We start from the raw sequence: 18,154 nt of genomic DNA on the forward strand, positions 1-18,154 counted from the left end.
AATGTAACTCAATATCATGAACAACACAGCACAGAGTTACACACCTGACAGAATCGCGAGGCTGCTTCGTTTGTTTTTGGAACAGAGTTCTTATACGACGCATTCTAAGATTCTAAGAAAAAAATTCTAAGAAATTAAACTGTTATACCAAATGAAACTATAAGAAATGTTCAACTGAAAAATAAATATCTTCTACATCACTGCAATCAGTGATGCAGGAGATATGTTTCCACAGTGATGTCAGGACTCTATCTGTTGAACTTAAAACTAAATATAAATACAAAATTTGAGTTCTTGTTTGAAACCTTTGTCCCACCTGTTGAACCTGTTCATGTGAGCGGTTAGGAGGTTAGGAGTCTTATAGCCCTAACCACACCAAAGGGTCACCATGCAACTCCTTGGGTCCAAATGGTTGCAAGGAGTTGACGCTAAAACCGTCTCGAGGGCACTTTTAGACAAAAATAGCAGATCTACAAGCTCGAGCTTGTAGATCAGCTATTTCCGGGGCACAACCCAGCACTCTTTATCTACCCCCCCCCCCCCCCCTCTCTGAAGGGTCAATAGTCGCTCGCTACAGAAATAGCTAAGAAGCTAGTATGAGACTCTGCACGGAGAGAGAGAGAGAGAGAGAGAGAGAGAGAGAGAGCGAGAGCGAGAGAGAGACTACAAAGAGGGAGGGATGGGGGAAAGAGAGAGAGAGTGAGTCACCTCACCGCGGTGGTGCAGGAGTTACGGTAAAGGCATCAACGTCAATAAAGTCATCCCCATTAAACCCAAGCAGTCTGCAGCCAAGACGCTGTGCGTGCGTGCATGCGTGCCTTGCGTGCGTATGTGCGTGCGTGCGTTCATGCGTGCGTATGTGCGTGCGTTTTCTGTGAACACATCGTCTCGTCTTGTTTGTCTGCAGGACTGCGGTCAACGCACACACCTCGCCTCAACGCACACACCTCGCCTCAACGCACACACCTCGCCTCAACGCACACACCTCGCCTCACCTCAAAACCGACAGTCCAATTTCTTCAAGTGTTTCTTCCGACGTTGGGCAAAGAATATAAAACAATTACAACACGGTGGGGGGGGGGGGGGGGGGGGGGGGGGGGGGAGGTGAGGGGGGGGGGTGTTTCTGCCGCATCTCTTGTCGACGAGGCCGGATGGTTTACGACCCCCGGTGGTAACAACGTGAACAGCACTGAGTCAGAAGGAGCGTTACACTGATCTGATCTGTGGTGGGACACCGTTATATTTAAGGTTTTAAACGATATCACGCGCACGCCGCGTAACACCTCCACTGTAAGATTTAACAGGTCACACAATGAACCCTACATTTTATTTACCTGCCATAGTGTCAACCCCTTACCCCTGTGTGGGATCACTGGTTAGACTGGCATAGTGTCGACCTCTTACCCCTGTGTGGGATCGCTGGTTAGACTGGCATAGTGTCAACTCCTTACCCCTGTGTCGGATCACTGGTTAGACTGGCATAGTGTCGACCCCTTACCCCTGTGTGGGATCACTGGTTAGACTGGCATAGTGTCGACCCCTTACCCCTGTGTCGGATCGCTGGTTAGACTGGCATAGTGTCAACCCCTTACCCCTGTGTCGGATCACTGGTTAGACTGGCATAGTGTCAACCCCTTAGCCCTGTGTCGGATCACTGGTTAGACTGGCATAGTGTCAACCCCTTCCTTACCCCTGTGTCAGATCGCTGGTTAGACTGGCATAGTGTCAACCCCTTACCCCTGTGTCGGATCACTGGTTAGACTGGCATAGTGTCAACCCCCTTACCCCTGTGTGGGATCACTGGTTAGACTGGCATAGTGTCGACCCCTTACCCCTGTGTCGGATCGCTGGTTAGACTGGCATAGTGTCGACCCCTTACCCCTGTGTGGGATCGGTGGTTAGACTGGCATAGTGTCGACCCCTTACCCCTGTGTGGGATCACTGGTTAGACTGGCATAGTGTCGACCCCTTCCTTACCCCTGTGTGGGATCACTGGTTAGACTGGCATAGTGTCAACCCCCTTACCCCTGTGTGGGATCACTGGTTAGACTGGCATAGTGTCAACCCCTTACCCCTGTGTCGGATCGCTGGTTAGACTGGCATATTTGCAGATACTGATATGACGAATATGGCCGATCCGATACTTTTCTGATACCGATACAGTATCGGGACATCTCTACTCGCATGCACTTATAGGGTTATAGGACTCATGTACATATACTTAGGGTTACTGTACTCACATGTACATGTACTTGTCGAGCTTGGCGGCGAAGTGTCTCGGCATGGCTCCACAGCCGTAGTAGTTGCGGTCGTTCTCGGGGATGTGGTCGACGTCGTGGAACACCAGGCAGTCCCAGTCCAGATCCTTCATGGCCTCCAGGAACCCCACGTTGAACAGCATGGCCCGGTTGAAGGGCTGGCTGCCCGTCTGCGCACACACAGGCGCACACACACACAGGCACACGCAGGCAGGCACACACACACACACACACACACACACACACACACACAGGCAGGCAGGCGCACAGACACGCAGGCAGGCACACACACACACACACACGCACACGCACACAACATTTAACATCTTTATTTGCCTTCACATTTAAGAAGATATTCCTGAACACAAACAATAGTAGAGGCACCAGCTTGGGGAAAGTCAACAAGGAATCGTTTCAGGATACAGCTCACGAGTAGGATACAGATCACCACACCGCCTCCTCCATATAACATATGGATATGGATATGATAAATAATAGTAGTCATATTATGACGACTATTATTTATCAGACAATTATTATTAAAATGCTTTTTATTGAACGACACATTCTAATGTTAGAATGTGTATTTTAAGAAATGTGAACGTTTCTGTACATGTTTACTCTGCAAATGTAGCGAAAAAGAAACAGGCTGAAGTTGCCCTGTGACACTGGTGAAGTACGAGCGGCCTGTGAACAATGGCTAAACTATTATATACACAAACATCGTTGTTGAAGGATAATGCATAACAGCAGCCTGATCCAATCCCAGGGACACATACCTGTCTCTCCAGCAGGAGGAGGAGGAGGAGTGCCAAAAGCCTTTTCACACTATATAAACACATTCAATAACTAGAACTGCACTCTGCCGAGTGCCAACTTGCACACGGGTGCTTAGTACTTAGTTTAGACAGTTTCTGGTTTAGACTAGTCATTGGTTAGACCAGTCATTAGTCCTACAACTACAACCTATCTCAAACCCTCACACTAGACCTATAACCTCCCACGGGGCAGCACACCTAAACATAACCCTTAAAGGTATTATGACATGATTTATAACATAATTTTAACAACATTAAAAGTCTTGGCCATGGTCCTTCAAACGTGTCTAAAAAGTTTGAACACTCAACTCCACTCCAGTATTTCTTGACACGAGTTTTTGTGCATGTGTAAAGTTCATCCTGAGAAGCCATGGAAAAACACATTATTTTAGCCTGTAGATGTCGGTAATTCCCCCTTTCCTGTCAACCCAAGATGCGCTTCTTTGACAACGTGGTAGGAAGTAAGGAACGTCGTCAAAAATAAAAGAGTCATCTAGGCCAGTTGGTATCCAGTGTAAGGACTTGTGTTGATTGACACAGCCAACAACAGAGCAGATTGATTTTTCTCTAGAAGCCATTATTAGTAAGTATTACAAAGAAACAAAGTCGCGATCACAATGAGGAAGCGAAGAAGAGAGGGTAGGCACTAGGCAGGGAGCAGAGGGGAGGGGGCGGAGGTTTAGCGGAGATCTACGTATATCTCTGCCGTCCAACCAGATGAGACATTTTTGCATAATTATTCACAAAAGTCCAGACAGCAGAGAATACACTGAATGTTCAAACTTCGTTTTTTTTTTTGTGAAATTGATGTCAAGAAAAGCCAAAAAAGCCAAAAAATCTACAAAAAATTCTTTTAAATGTCACAATCCCTTTAACCTATGTCTAACCAATGACTAGTCTAAACTAAACCTAACCTCCCACGGGACAGCACACCTAAACATAACCCTTAACCCATGTCTAACCAATGACTAGTCTAAACTAAGTATGCACCATTGCACCCCCTTGCACACAAGTAGGCCATACAGTAAATGGCCTACTAGTGTGCAAGCAGAGCGCGCAGGTACTGTGGTGGGCTGGACCAAAGGTGTCATGTATATATGGAATGCGTGGTTATAATTGGCTGTTGATGGTGACGTAATTTTTCAAAGTTGGATGGGTAAAAGGTAACGTATTACACACTAGTAGTAGGTGATATAATTAATTCTAAAACGATTAGTCCCAATACTTGATTCCGATTGGCTGGTTACCGTCACGTGACCGTTGTAAATTTCACCGATAACCCACGCCTTCAATCACTTTATATCATTCCCAGCTGATTCCACATCTCTGTAGCTGAACTGGGGAAGGGGAGCGCTCGATTGCCTTACAAACCCATGCCGTGCTGGGGCGTCTAAGCACCGCCCGGCTCATATGACTGTGAGGCACCAGGCGGCACCGTGAAGACATCGAGCGCTATTCTCCCGTCACATAGCCTACTTTGCCGAGCAAAACAAGGAAGTGATGTGGCTCGCTCTGGTGGGCGCAAAGCGTAGCTACTTTTGTGAATGTAATAGTTTTATTAGGTTAATATTGCTGTTTGTAAATGTTTGTAACCGTTTTAGAAAAGCAATAAGCCACTCGAGGCCCCAGCTTACCGGGTATTTTACACTGGCTGAGAGGGTAGAAGACTGCCTACGCCCCCAGCCATTGTAAAATACCCGGTAACCTGAGACCTCTCGTGGCTTCCCATTGCAGTCAGAACTGCAGCATCACTCCCAATCTTCCGCCGTAGTCTGAAAACCCACCTTTTCAGACTCCATCATGGCCCATAGCACTTACCCTACCCCCTTAGATAGCATTTCTGTAGACTTAGATAGCATTTGATACAGACTTATAGCATGTTATGTAGATAGCACTATAATTGCATTAGGGCTGACCCAAAAAAATCGATTAATCGACGTTCAATCGATACGCACGGGAATCGATTTTTACATTTTGAATCGAATAGTCATTAAAAAAAAAGCGTCCGCTTTTGGTCCGCGAGACGGCCCCATTTGGTCCGCGAGCCATGCTTGCGCCTCGCAGCACCTCGCAACGCCTCTTTCCCCGTGTTAAAAACAAGGAAGCGCACCACAGCTCAGTGGACATTAAATATAGGCTACCATGTTTTATAAGTCATATAAAAACATTACTTACACCCACATGAAAATATAAACTTCACAGATTATAGATCACATGGAATTATAACAATCTGTTGAGTATTGCCTGAATAATGCCACTATAAAATCTCAACTTTTATCGACGCACCATTGCGCTGAGAACCTTGTGGAGCCTGGCGGTGTAGGCTACATTATACTTGTGAGGACCTGCTTGGATTCACATGGTGAGTGCGCTCAGTGCGCGCACCGAAAATTCAAAGATCTGTAATCTCATGCGCTGCGTTGTGCATATTGGCTGAGTATAATGGCACAAATGAAACTAGGCCTATAGATTTATTTTGGCGATGCGGAGAATTGATTTTGCCGTTGCCAGCGATATCTTTTTTTTTTTCTTGTCTGAAGACTGACCTGTTCCATCACTGTGAACTCCCATGCAGCAGAGCAGCTCCTACAGACCCAGACCAAAACACCTTTTCTCTTTGGCATTTAATTGCACCTGATCGTATTATTGTAATTATGTAGCCTATTTGCCTGTGTTTTTTCTTTTAATTATGTTTTTCTTTGTGCGCCGATGGTGATGCTCCACTTCTTTCAGCCTGTAGGCCTACAGCACTTTGGTCAGCTTTTATTGTTTTAAATGTGCTATATAAATAAAGTTTGATTTAGGCCTATATTGGAGCAGGTGCTGGCATTGTATATAGTCATAGCACGCCATAGTACATATGTATAACATAGTAGTATATATATATATATATAGTTTATATGTATAGTCTCATAATATAGATATTACACTGTTACTTTCTTAGCTTACGCATGTTTCATGATAAATGCTTTTTTGTGATGTATTCCCATGCTTTTTGTTCTTGCTTAATGTAAGTCGCTCTGGATTAAGAGCGTCTGCTAAATGCCTAAATTGTCTAAATTTTAAATTGTATTGCTTTAGTGTGTCACCTGTTCGATGACGTAATAGGTGATGTAATGGAGTGTGTCACCTGTTCGATGACGTAGTAGGTGATGCAATGGAGTATGTCACCTGTTTGATGACGTAGTAGGTGATGTAATGGAGTGTGTCACCTGTTTGATGACGTAGTATGTGATGTAATGGAGTATGTCACCTGTTTGATGACATAGTAGGTGATGTAATGGAGTGTGTCACCTGTTCGATGACGTAATAGGTGATGTAATGGAGTGTGTCACCTGTTCGATGACGTAGTAGGTGATGTAATGGAGTGTGTCACCTGTTTGATGACGTAGTAGGTGATGTAATGGAGTGTGTCACCTGTTCGATGACGTAATAGGTGATGTAATGGAGTGTGTCACCTGTTCGATGACGTAATAGGTGATGTAATGGAGTGTGTCACCTGTTCGATGACGTAATAGGTGATGTAATGGAGTGTGTCACCTGTTCAATGACGTAGTAGGTGATGTAATGGAGTATGTCACCTGTTCGATGACGTAGTAGGTGATGTAATGGAGTGTGTCACCTGTTTGATGACGTCGTAGTAGGTGATGCAATGTAGTATGTCACCTGTTCGATGACGTAGTAGGTGATGTAATGAAGTGTGTCACCTGTTCGATGACGTAGTAGGTGATGTAATGGAGTGTGTCACCTGTTTGATGACGTCGTAGTAGGTGATGCAATGTAGTATGTCACCTGTTCGATGACGTAGTAGGTGATGTAATGGAGTATGTCACCTGTTCGATGACGTAATAGGTGATGTAATGGAGTGTGTCACCTGTTCAATGACGTAGTAGGTGATGCAATGGAGTGTGTCACCTGTTTGATGACGTAGTAGGTGATGTAATGGAGTGTGTCACCTGTTCGATGACGTAGTAGGTGATGTAATGGAGTGTGTCACCTGTTCGATGACGTAGTAGGTGATGTAATGGAGTGTGTCACCTGTTCGATGACGTAGTAGGTGATGTAATGGAGTGTGTCACCTGTTCGATGACGTAGTAGGTGATGTAATGGAGTGTGTCACCTGTTCGATGACGTAGTAGGTGATGTAATGGAGTGTGTCACCTGTTTGATGACGTAGTAGGTGATGTAATGAAGTGTGTCACCTGTTCAATGACGTAGTAGGTGATGTAATGGAGTGTGTCACCTGTTTGATGACGTCGTAGTAGGTGATGTAATGGAGTATGTCACCTGTTCAATGACGTAGTAGGTGATGTAATGGAGTGTGTCACCTGTTCAATGACGTAGTAGGTGATGTAATGGAGTATGTCACCTGTTCGATGACGTAGTAGGTGATGTAATGGAGTATGTCACCTGTTCAATGACGTAGTAGGTGATGTAATGGAGTGTGTCACCTGTTTGATGACGTCGTAGTAGGTGATGTAATGGAGTATGTCACCTGTTTGATGACGTAGTAGGTGATGTAATGGAGTGTGTCACCTGTTCGATGACGTAGTAGGTGATGTAATGGAGTATGTCACCTGTTCAATGACGTAGTAGGTGATGTAATGGAGTGTGTCACCTGTTCGATGACATAGTAGGTGATGTAATGGAGTGTGTCACCTGTTCAATGACGTAGTAGGTGATGTAATGGAGTGTGTCACCTGTTCGATGACATAGTAGGTGATGTAATGGAGTGTGTCACCTGTTCGATGACGTAGTAGGTGATGTAATGAAGTGTGTCACCTGTTCAATGACGTAGTAGGTGATGTAATGGAGTATGTCACCTGTTTGATGATGTAGTAGGTGATGTAATGGAGTGTGTCACCTGTTCGATGACGTAGTAGGTGATGTAATGGAGTATGTCACCTGTTCAATGACGTAGTAGGTGATGTAATGGAGTGTGTCACCTGTTCGATGACATAGTAGGTGATGTAATGGAGTGTGTCACCTGTTCAATGACGTAGTAGGTGATGTAATGGAGTGTGTCACCTGTTCGATGACGTAGTAGGTGATGTAATGGAGTGTGTCACCTGTTCAATGACGTAGTAGGTGATGTAATGGAGTATGTCACCTGTTCGATGACGTAGTAGGTGATGTAATGGAGTGTGTCACCTGTTCGATGACGTAGTAGGTGATGTAATGGGTTGCGTCACCTGTTCAATGACGTAGTAGGTGATGTAATAAAGTATGTCACCTGTTCGATGACGTAGTAGGTGATGTAATGGAGTGTGTCACCTGTTCAATGACGTAGTAGGTGATGTAATGGGTTGTGTCACCTGTTCGATGACGTAGTAGGTGATGTAATGGAGTATGTCACCTGTTCGATGACGTAGTAGGTGATGTAATGGAGTATGTCACCTGTTCGATGACGTAGTAGGTGATGTAATGGAGTGTGTCACCTGTTCAATGACGTAGTAGGTGATGTAATGGAGTGTGTCACCTGTTCAATGACGTAGTAGGTGATGTAATAAAGTATGTCACCTGTTCGATGACGTAGTAGGTGATGTAATGAAGTGTGTCACCTGTTCGATGACGTAGTAGGTGATGTAATGAAGTGTGTCACCTGTTCAATGACGTAGTAGGTGATGTAATAAAGTATGTCACCTGTTCGATGACGTAGTAGGTGATGTAATGAAGTGTGTCACCTGTTCGATGACGTAGTAGGTGATGTAATGAAGTGTGTCACCTGTTCGATGACGTAGTAGGTGATGTAATGGAGTGTGTCACCTGTTCAATGACGTAGTAGGTGATGTAATAAAGTATGTCACCTGTTCGATGACGTAGTAGGTGATGTAATGAAGTGTGTCACCTGTTCGATGACGTAGTAGGTGATGTAATGAAGTGTGTCACCTGTTCGATGACGTAGTAGGTGATGTAATGGAGTGTGTCACCTGTTCAATGACGTAGTAGGTGATGTAATGAAGTGTGTCACCTGTTCGATGACGTAGTAGGTGATGTAATGAAGTGTGTCACCTGTTCGATGACGTAGTAGGTGATGTAATGGAGTGTGTCACCTGTTCGATGACGTAGTAGGCGAACTGCAGCCGCTGTCGTTGTAACATGGGCGTGAGGTGCTGGAACAGGATGGGCAGGTGTTCGTGGCGGTTTCGGAACGGGATCAGGATGGCCACCTAATGGAGCGACACAGAAGGCCATGGTCAGAGCACCGCGCGCACAAGATAAGGCCTGTATAATCTTTTTAATGAATTCTCATTTCGTTTTAGTCACATTTTATTTTAGTCATCTGAAACGTCTTACTTTCAGTCTTGCTTTAGTTGACAAAATATTATTAGATTATATAAGGTTTTACTCGACTAATTCTACGGTTGATTTTGTCGACTAAAATGTATTTCAGCGGGCCTTGATGGTGTCACAATGCCTGATTCGCATGCTGAAAATAGCAAAGACATTGACGTCATAGTTTTAGTTGACAAAATCACTCAGTCACTCGTGCACACACACACACACACACACACACACACACACACACACACACACACACACACACACACACACACACACACACACACACTTTTGAGTCGCGTTTTGATTTGACCAAAATAACGCCTGTTGTTCCCTCGCATCAATCCACTAAGCAAAGCATTATGGGTCAGCTTCAGGTCACTGGTGTGTGTGTGTGTGCCTGCGTGTGTGTGCCCCTGTGTGTGTGCGCGTGCGTGCGTGCAGTGTTGTCCGATGTTTGTGGAACGGAGATTAGTGGAATTATCTTTCCAGCCCAAAACAAAAGGAAAAAAAAAAAGGTATTAAGTGTCCAGATAGGATTTTAAAAACAAACAACAAGCTTTAATCCTTTAGTTTCAGATTGTCACTTAGATTCCAGTTCATGGTTTACCTGCTGGGAGGATCCTAGTAGTTACACTGCTGTGTGTGGGCTGTTTTTATGTATTCTGTAAGAGGGTACTTTTGGAAGAAAATAGACGATCTACAAGCTCTCAACGCGTCGCGCTGCGACGTGTTGAGAGCTTGTAGATCGGCTATTTTCTGGGCGCGATCCCGCACTCGTTGGTTACTGGAGATGCGAAAAAAGGTGGAAAGGAGAGGAGGGCGTTTGGAAAGGAGAGGAGGGCGTTACTGGCCTACCAGCATGTGCACTTAAGCCTCTCCAGCTGATCCAAAATGCAGCAGCTCGCTTGGTCTTCAACCAGCCAAAATTCTCACATGTCTCCCCCCTGCTCCGCTCCCTCCACTGGCTCCCGGTCGCTGCCCGCACAGAATACAAAACTCTGATGCTGGCATTCAAAGCAACCGAAGGTATGGCTCCCCCATATCTTACAAGTATGATTGAACCCTACAAACCCTCCCGCGCACTCAGATCAGCCAACGCAGGGAAACTGGAAGTACCCTCACTAAAAACGCCGGGACAACGCTCCACACGTCCCAAACTCTTCTCCCTTCTGGCTCCAAAACTGTGGAATGCACTTCCCATTGCAGTCAGAACTGCAGCATCACTCCCAATCTTCCGCCGTAGCCTGAAAACCCACCTTTTCAGACTCCATCATGGCCCATAGCACTTACCCTAACCCCTTAGATAGCATTTCTGTTGGCTTAGATAGCATTTGACACAGACTTATAGCATGTTATGTAGACAGCACTATAATTGTATTGTATATAGTCATAGCACGCCATAGTACATATGTATAGCATAGTAGTGAATATGTATAGTTTATTATGTATAGTGTATGTATAGTTTCATCATATAGATATTCCACTGTTACTTTCTTAGCTTACGCATGTTTCATGATAAATGCTTTTATGTGATGTATTCCCATGCTTTTGTTCTTGCTTAAATGTAAGTCGTTCTGGATTAAGAGCGTCTGCTAAATGCCTGAATTGTAAATTGTAAATTGTCGTTTGGAAAGGAGAGGAGGGCGTTTGCATTTCTGTCACTATGTAGTAAACGCTGCATTCACAGTCTGGAGAGGGCAGTTGTTTTACAGACGGGTAAAAGGGCAGCTGTTTTACAGACGGGTAAAAGGGCAGTTGTTTTACAGACGGGTAAAAGGGCAGTTGTTTTACAGACGGGTAAAAAGGGCAGTTGTTTTACAGACGGGTAAAAGGGCAGTTGTTTTACAGACGGGTAAAAGGGCAGTTGTTTTACAGACGGGTAAAAGGGCAGTTGTTTTACAGACGGGTAAAAAGGGCAGTTGTTTTACAGACGGGTAAAAAGGCAGTTGTTTTACAGACGGGTAAAAGGGCAGTTGTTTTACAGACGGGTAAAAGGGCAGTTGTTTTACAGACGGGTAAAAGGGCAGTTGTTTTACAGACGGGTAAAAAGGGCAGTTGTTTTACAGACGAGTAAAAAGGGCTGAATCTCTCCTTGGATGTCTATGTGGCCGGAGGTACTCGGGATACACTGACACATTTGAAAAATCCTGTTACTCGTTTTTAAAGTCTTGCACCTTCCTAATCTCCTTGATTGTCTGCCTAGATATGTCCCTAGCGGCCCCCTCAGGTCCTCCACTGCTGGCCTACTCCAACTCCCTAAAAAGGTGGCTAGTAAAAGGTTGATTGATCGATTGAAATATTTATTAACCGTTTGCAGAATTACAGTACATTTCAAGCACAAACTCAATACAAAGACTGTTAACTGTGAGTGGACGACCCAATTAAGCATTACACTTGTTTACAACAGGGTCCACCACGTTCAATTCATCAAAACATTTATGGCGAGGCAGCGTTCTGCTTTCATGGCCCAACAGCCTGGAATAAATTACCACTGCGGATCAGACAGGCATCCTCTGTAGACATTTTTAAGACACAGCTTAAGACTCACCATTTTAACTCTTGCTTTTAGTTGACTTTTTAAAATATCCGTTCTTATTTTTGTACCACTGCCTTTGCCTGATTTGACACTGCGTTATTGTCCTATTGTTTTAACCGCATGCCTTGTTTTGCTTTTGTTTTTATTATCTTTTCTGCTCCGTAAAGCACTTTGAGCTACATTTATGTATGAAAGGTGCTATGTAAATAAAATGTATTATTATTATTATTATTATTATGCCTTGACTTGACTTGGCCAGGAAGCTGTTCAAATCTAACTTCAGGAACTGGCTTCCTCCTCTCAGAAACGAGATCTCTGGACACCCCATCATGCAGAGCTGAGAGATACAGAGAATCACCAATACCATGATATATGTGCAGACTTTTAAATGATAGTGGACTTGAGATTTGAGTTTGACACCATTTGGATTTTTAGATAGGCTATTGCACTTTAGATTTGAAGTTTTATGATTTGTGATCGGCAAAACAATTCAGTGTTTTTAATGGCACCTCCGTTTTTTTTAAACCTGTGATCATGCTGAAAGCTGAATAAACATGAACATGTGTGCACGTGCCTGGGACTTTATTGACCATGCTTATTGTAAGTGGCTCTGGATAATAAGAGCGTGTGATAATACCTAAACTGTACAGTAATTGTAATAACTAGAAGCTCGACCGGCTGCTCTAGAGCCACGAAATGAAATGAAATGAAAAAACGATGTTACGTCGCTGTTTGATCCGACGTTGTCTCACACACACGCACACACACACACAAAATTTACAATTTACAATTTAGGCATTTAGCAGACGCTCTTAATCCAGAGCGACTTACAATAAGCAAGAACAACACACACACACACACACACCTTCCAGCGGGGTCTGCAGTCCTTTGGTTTCCAGTGTCCTCCAAACTGAATATCAAAATACTTGGAGAACTTCAGCTCCATCACCTCCATGGGGATCTCTGTCATGTTCACGTCCATAGGCCCCTCTGTGGGGGGGGGGGGGGGAGAGGGGGAGAGAGAGAGGGAGGGAGGGAGGGAGGGAGGGAGGGAGGGAGGGAGAGAGGGAGAGGGAGAGAGAGAGAAAGAGAGAGAGAGAGAGAGAGAGAGAGAGGGGTTAGAAACAGAGGTTCTTCACTGTGAAAGGAAAGGTACTATGTTTACCCAGGGTAACTGGACTAAGGAAAGGAAAGGTACTATGTTTACCCAGGGTAACTGGACTAAGGAAAGGAAAGGTACTATGTTTACCCAGGGTAACTGGACTAAGGAAAGGAAAGGTACTATGTTTACCCAGGGTAACTGGACTAAGGAAAGGAAAGGTACTATGTTTACCCAGGGTAACTGGACTAAGGAAAGGAAAGGTACTATGTTTACCCAGGGTAACTGGACTAAGGAAATGGAAAGGTACTATGTTTACCCAGGGTAACTGGACTAAGGAAAGTAAAGGTACTATGTTTACCCAGGGTAACTGGACTAAGGAAAGGAAAGGTACTATGTTTACCCAGGGTAACTGGACTAAGGAAAGGAAAGGTACTATGTTTACCCTGCAGGGTAACTGGACTAAGGAAAGGAAAGGTACTATGTTTACCCAGGGTAACTGGACTAAGGAAAGGAAAGGTACTATGTTTACCCAGGGTAACTGGACTAAGGAAAGGAAAGGTACTATGTTTACCCAGGGTAACTGGACTAAGGAAAGGAAAGGATAGCAGACCTACAAGAGCTTGTAGATCTGCTATTTTTCAATAGCTAAAGCATACATAACCCCAAAAGGGGTTCCCGCCCAAAATGGATTCAATTAATCGTCTAGCCCGCCAGAACCTTAGCCTGTACATTTTCCAGGGTTTATATTCTTTAATCCATGTTTTGATTGAATCGTTAGCTGCCGCTCGTTAGCATAACAGTGTAAAGTGTGACAGTGGCCACGGCCATTTTGAAGATGCGCAGGCATCCACTTTCACTCTGTGTGCTGCTTTCAATGGCCTGCATCTCCAAATCGGCGCAATGAATATAGTTTCTGGTGAAAACAAGGTTTTTCAGCGGCCAACAGCAGGAGGCGCTGTGATACTCACGGTCGGGTTTCTGGGGTCCTTAACATGAAATAGTTTGAGAACAACCGATGGAGAAACACAGGGTTTTTCAGAAAGAACGTCATGATTTAGAAGACATTTGTAGAATCTGGTCTCAGGTCTTGACGGGTTATGATAGTGACTCAAACCTTCCATCCCATATCACATTACATCACATGGCTCGCCCACCTGTGGAACAGTGCGCTGAGGGAATGACTCATCTGTCTGATGGTGATGGTGTCCTGGCCTGACATTCTGAGTCACCTGAGGTAAGAGGTGCTCTCAACACTGTATTGTATTGTACATCTTACACATCAACACTGTATTGTACAGTACAAGCAAGGCAGTCGTCGGATGTGGCATATTCGCCGATGCCGATATGAACCAAATTATGACCAAAAAGGTACCGATACCCATACTGATAGAGTATCTGGACATCTGTAGTTAGAAGGAGATCTCATTCAACGCTATGGTACTTTTAGCTCTGGTCCATATAGAGTTAGAAGGAGATCTCCTTCAACACTATGGTACTTTTAGCTCTGGTCCATAGTGTTAACACTATGGTACTTTTAGCTCTGGTCCATAGTGTTAACACTATGGTACTTTTAGCTCTGGTCCATAGTGTTAACACTATGGTACTTATAGCTCTGCTCCATAAGTGTTAGAATTAGTTCTCCTTCAACACTATGGTACTTTTAGCTCTAGTGTTAGAAGGAGATCTCATTCAACGCTATGGTACTTTTAGATCTGGTCCATAGTGTTAGAATTAGTTCTCCTTCAACACTATGGTACTTTTAGCTCTAGTGTTAGAAGGACTTCTCCTTAATGCTATGGTACTTTTAGCTCTAGTGTTAGAAGGACTTCTCCTTAATGCTATGGTACTTTTAGCTCTGGTGTTAGAAGGACTTCTCCTTAATGCTATGGTACTTTTAGCTCTAGTGTTAGAAGGACTTCTCCTTAATGCTATGGTACTTTTAGCTCTAGTGTTAGAAGGACTTCTCCTTAATGCTATGGTACTTTCGATCCACACTCACGGACTCTCGTCTTTAGTAAATACACATTTGCTACTCACCAAAACAAAGACGGTTTTAAGATGTTGAAAGCCTACTTTCCTTAGTGGGAACACTCTGAGCCCTCCCCCCCCCCCACCCCCCCCCCCCCCCCCCCCCCCCCCCACCTCACATCCAAAACACACGTTTTGGCCAGAAAAGAAAATATTTCACAGGAAGAAAACTAATGTCTTAGTTACTCCACTGTGGATCTACAGATCTAATGTCTTAGTTACTCCACTGTGGATCTACAGATCTAAAACTAATGTCTTAGTTACTCCACTGTAGAATAATCCTAGAGCAGAATTATCCTTACGGTTTTGACTTGAGAACTACAGCTGTTGTGTACTTACTCATGGAAGGTAATCTGTTAGTAGAGTACTTACTCATGGAAGGTAATCTGTTAGTATAGTATTAGTGCTTACTCATGGAAGGTAATCTGTTAGTAGAGTACTTACTCATGGAAGGTAATCTGTTAGTAGAGTACTTACTCATGGAAGGTAATCTGTTAGTATAGTATTAGTGCTTACTCATGGAAGGTAATTTGTTAGTATAGTATCAGTGCTTACTCATGGAAGGTAATCTGTTAGTATAGTATCAGTGCTTACTCATGGAAGGTAATCGGTTAGTAGAGTACTTACTCATGGAAGGTAATCGGTTAGTAGAGTACTTACTCATGGAAGGTAATCTCTCTGGACAGGGCATGCTCTGGGCGTAGGTGAAGTTCTCTGGTAGATATGTGGTTGGTTGGACCAGATATTCACTGGAGTTACTGCCGTCTGGGTAGTCTGAATATAAAACACAATATATTAAATATACTGGAGTTATACTGCCGTCTGGGTAGTCTGAATATAAAACACAATATATTAAATATACTGGAGTTACTGCCGTCTGGGTAGTCTGAATATAAAACACAATATATTAAATATACTGGAGTTACTGCCGTCTGGGTAGTCTGAATATAAAACACAATATATTAAATATACTGGAGTTACTGCCGTCTGGGCAGAGCTGCATGATTCTTGCATCAAATGTGAATCTCAATTTTCCTCCACGAGAATTGAGATCACGACTCTCACACGATTGGCTGAACATTACTACACCTGGATGGAGCCATGACTACTGTGGCTTTAAACAGACATCAAAGTGCTTAAAGGACCACTTCACCACTTTTCAACCCATCTTCATATAATAGGTCTTCACTAATAATCATGATAAAATGGCACGATTGTTTTCTACTCAGTCTGTGTCTCATAGGAGGGCTGTGGGCAGTTCAGAAACCGTCTTCCAGTGACATCATCATTAGGCTTAGATCTTCATTATCGTGAGAACGATGGCTTCCATTTTCGCATTGCAACTTTTCAGGATTAGAAAGCCTGCAGTTTCTATTAGCTTGTATTTTCCATCGATGATGTCACTGGAAGACGGTTTCTGAACTGCCCACAGCCCTCCTATGAGACACAGACCTATTAGAAAATAATTGCGCCGTTTTTTCATGATTATTAGGACCTATTATATGAAGATGGGTTGAAAAGTGGTGAAGTGGTCCTTTAAAGACTTAAACCTCTCTTATTAAAGTCTCTCTCTTGTAGCAAAAATGGTAATTAAAATAAATTGGACAGCCAACTAGTGCTGCGCGAGTCCTGCTGCACTTTAGAAATGAGATCTCATCCGTCGGTGTTTTGATGTCCTGATTGGTGCAGAGACTCACCTGTGCCGTTGAGCGTGCTGTTCTTATTGGTGCAGAGACTCACCTGTGCCGTTGAGCGTGCTGTTCTTATTGGTGTAGAGACTCACCTGTGCCGTTGAGCGTGCTGTTCTTATTGGTGTAGACTCACCTGTGCCGTTGAGCGTGCTGTTCTTATTGGTGTAGACTCACCTGTGCCGTTGAGCGTGCTGTTCTTATTGGTGTAGAGACGGATCATCTGGCCAATGGTCCGGACGTTGTCCCTCAGCATGATGCCCTGGGCCTGCACCATGAAGAAGTACGTGTTGGCTGAGAGACATAGAGATACACAGGGGAGAGGGAGAGAGAGAGAGAGAGAGAGAGAGAGAGAGAGAGAGAGAGAGAGAGAGAGAGAGAGAGAGAGAGAGAGAGAGATACATAGAGATACACAGGGGAGAGAGAGAGAGAGAGAGAGAGAGACATAGAGATACAGAGGGGAGAGAGAGAGAGAGAGAGAGATAGATATACAGAGGGGAGAGAGAGAGACAGAGATACAGAGGGGAGAGAGAGAGAGAGAGACATAGAGATACACAGGGGGGAGAGAGAGATACATAGAGATACAGAGGGGGGAGAGAGAGAGAGAGAGAGAGAGAGAGAGAGAGAGAGAGAGAGAGATACAGAGGGGAGGGAGAGAGAGAGACATAGAGATACACAGGGGCGGGAGAGAGACATAGAGATACAGGGGGAGGGAGAGAGAGAGAGAGAGAGAGAGAGAGACAGAGACAGAGACAGAGACAGAGACAGAGACAGAGACAGAGACAGAGACAGAGACAGAGACAGAGACAGAGAGAGAGAGATAGAGATACAGAGGGGAGGGGGAGAGAGAGAGAGAGAGAGAGAGAGAGAGAGAGAGAGAGACATAGAGATACAGAGGGGAGGGGGAGAGAGAGAGAGAGGTTAGAAACAGAGGTTCTCCACTGTGATAAACATGTACCACTTGGACCACATAAACTCTATATACCTTTTTCTGAAAATAGCCGATCTACAAGCTCACAACGTGTTGCTTGTAGATCGGCTATATATATTATTTGTTCTAGGCTAAATGTCATCAGATGGTGGTTCCGTGGCTCAAGTGCTGAATACATAATGGGCCTCGAAATGAAAACCCGATTGATCCTATACATCCCTGCTGTGTGTTGCTGCTGGTCTGTCTCCATAGTTACCGTAAGTTCATCTCCTTTGGCCAATTATCATGGAAACAGCAGAGCTTTACAATTACTTCACATCTACAGTATAATTACAAAACTCATACAGACAATGTACAAACCACAAATACCGCATTGCAGTTGTTGTTTTTGTAATTTGTTAAACAATTTAATATTTAGAAAATAAATCCTTCATGGTATGTACCCGAGGCCGATTCAACGAATGCCTTCTAAAAGCAGTAGTTCTTCTGACACGTGATTCAAAATCAT

The 18,154-nt window shown here is 44.1% G+C and overlaps 1 protein-coding gene across 1 annotated transcript in view; it reads right to left on the bottom strand.

Moving 5' to 3' along the window:
* b4galt6 (UDP-Gal:betaGlcNAc beta 1,4- galactosyltransferase, polypeptide 6) overlaps positions 1-18,154 on the bottom strand; it is a gene marked incomplete at its 3' end in the record, with an annotated part of 51,717 nt that overhangs the window by 20,092 nt on the left and 13,471 nt on the right. Inside the window, exons 3-7 of the mRNA XM_083767264.1 lie at positions 16,893-17,009; positions 15,688-15,801; positions 12,763-12,887; positions 9,130-9,246; positions 2,241-2,428 (exon numbers count right to left, since the gene is read on the bottom strand). Of these exons, the coding sequence (XP_083623390.1) occupies positions 2,241-2,428; positions 9,130-9,246; positions 12,763-12,887; positions 15,688-15,801; positions 16,893-17,009 (661 nt within the window). The remainder of the gene's footprint in view (positions 1-2,240; positions 2,429-9,129; positions 9,247-12,762; positions 12,888-15,687; positions 15,802-16,892; positions 17,010-18,154) is intronic.

This window comes from Protomyctophum parallelum, assembly GCF_964188405.1.
Source record: "Protomyctophum parallelum genome assembly, chromosome: 6".
In the NCBI taxonomy this organism is placed as follows: Eukaryota; Metazoa; Chordata; class Actinopteri; order Myctophiformes; family Myctophidae; genus Protomyctophum; species Protomyctophum parallelum.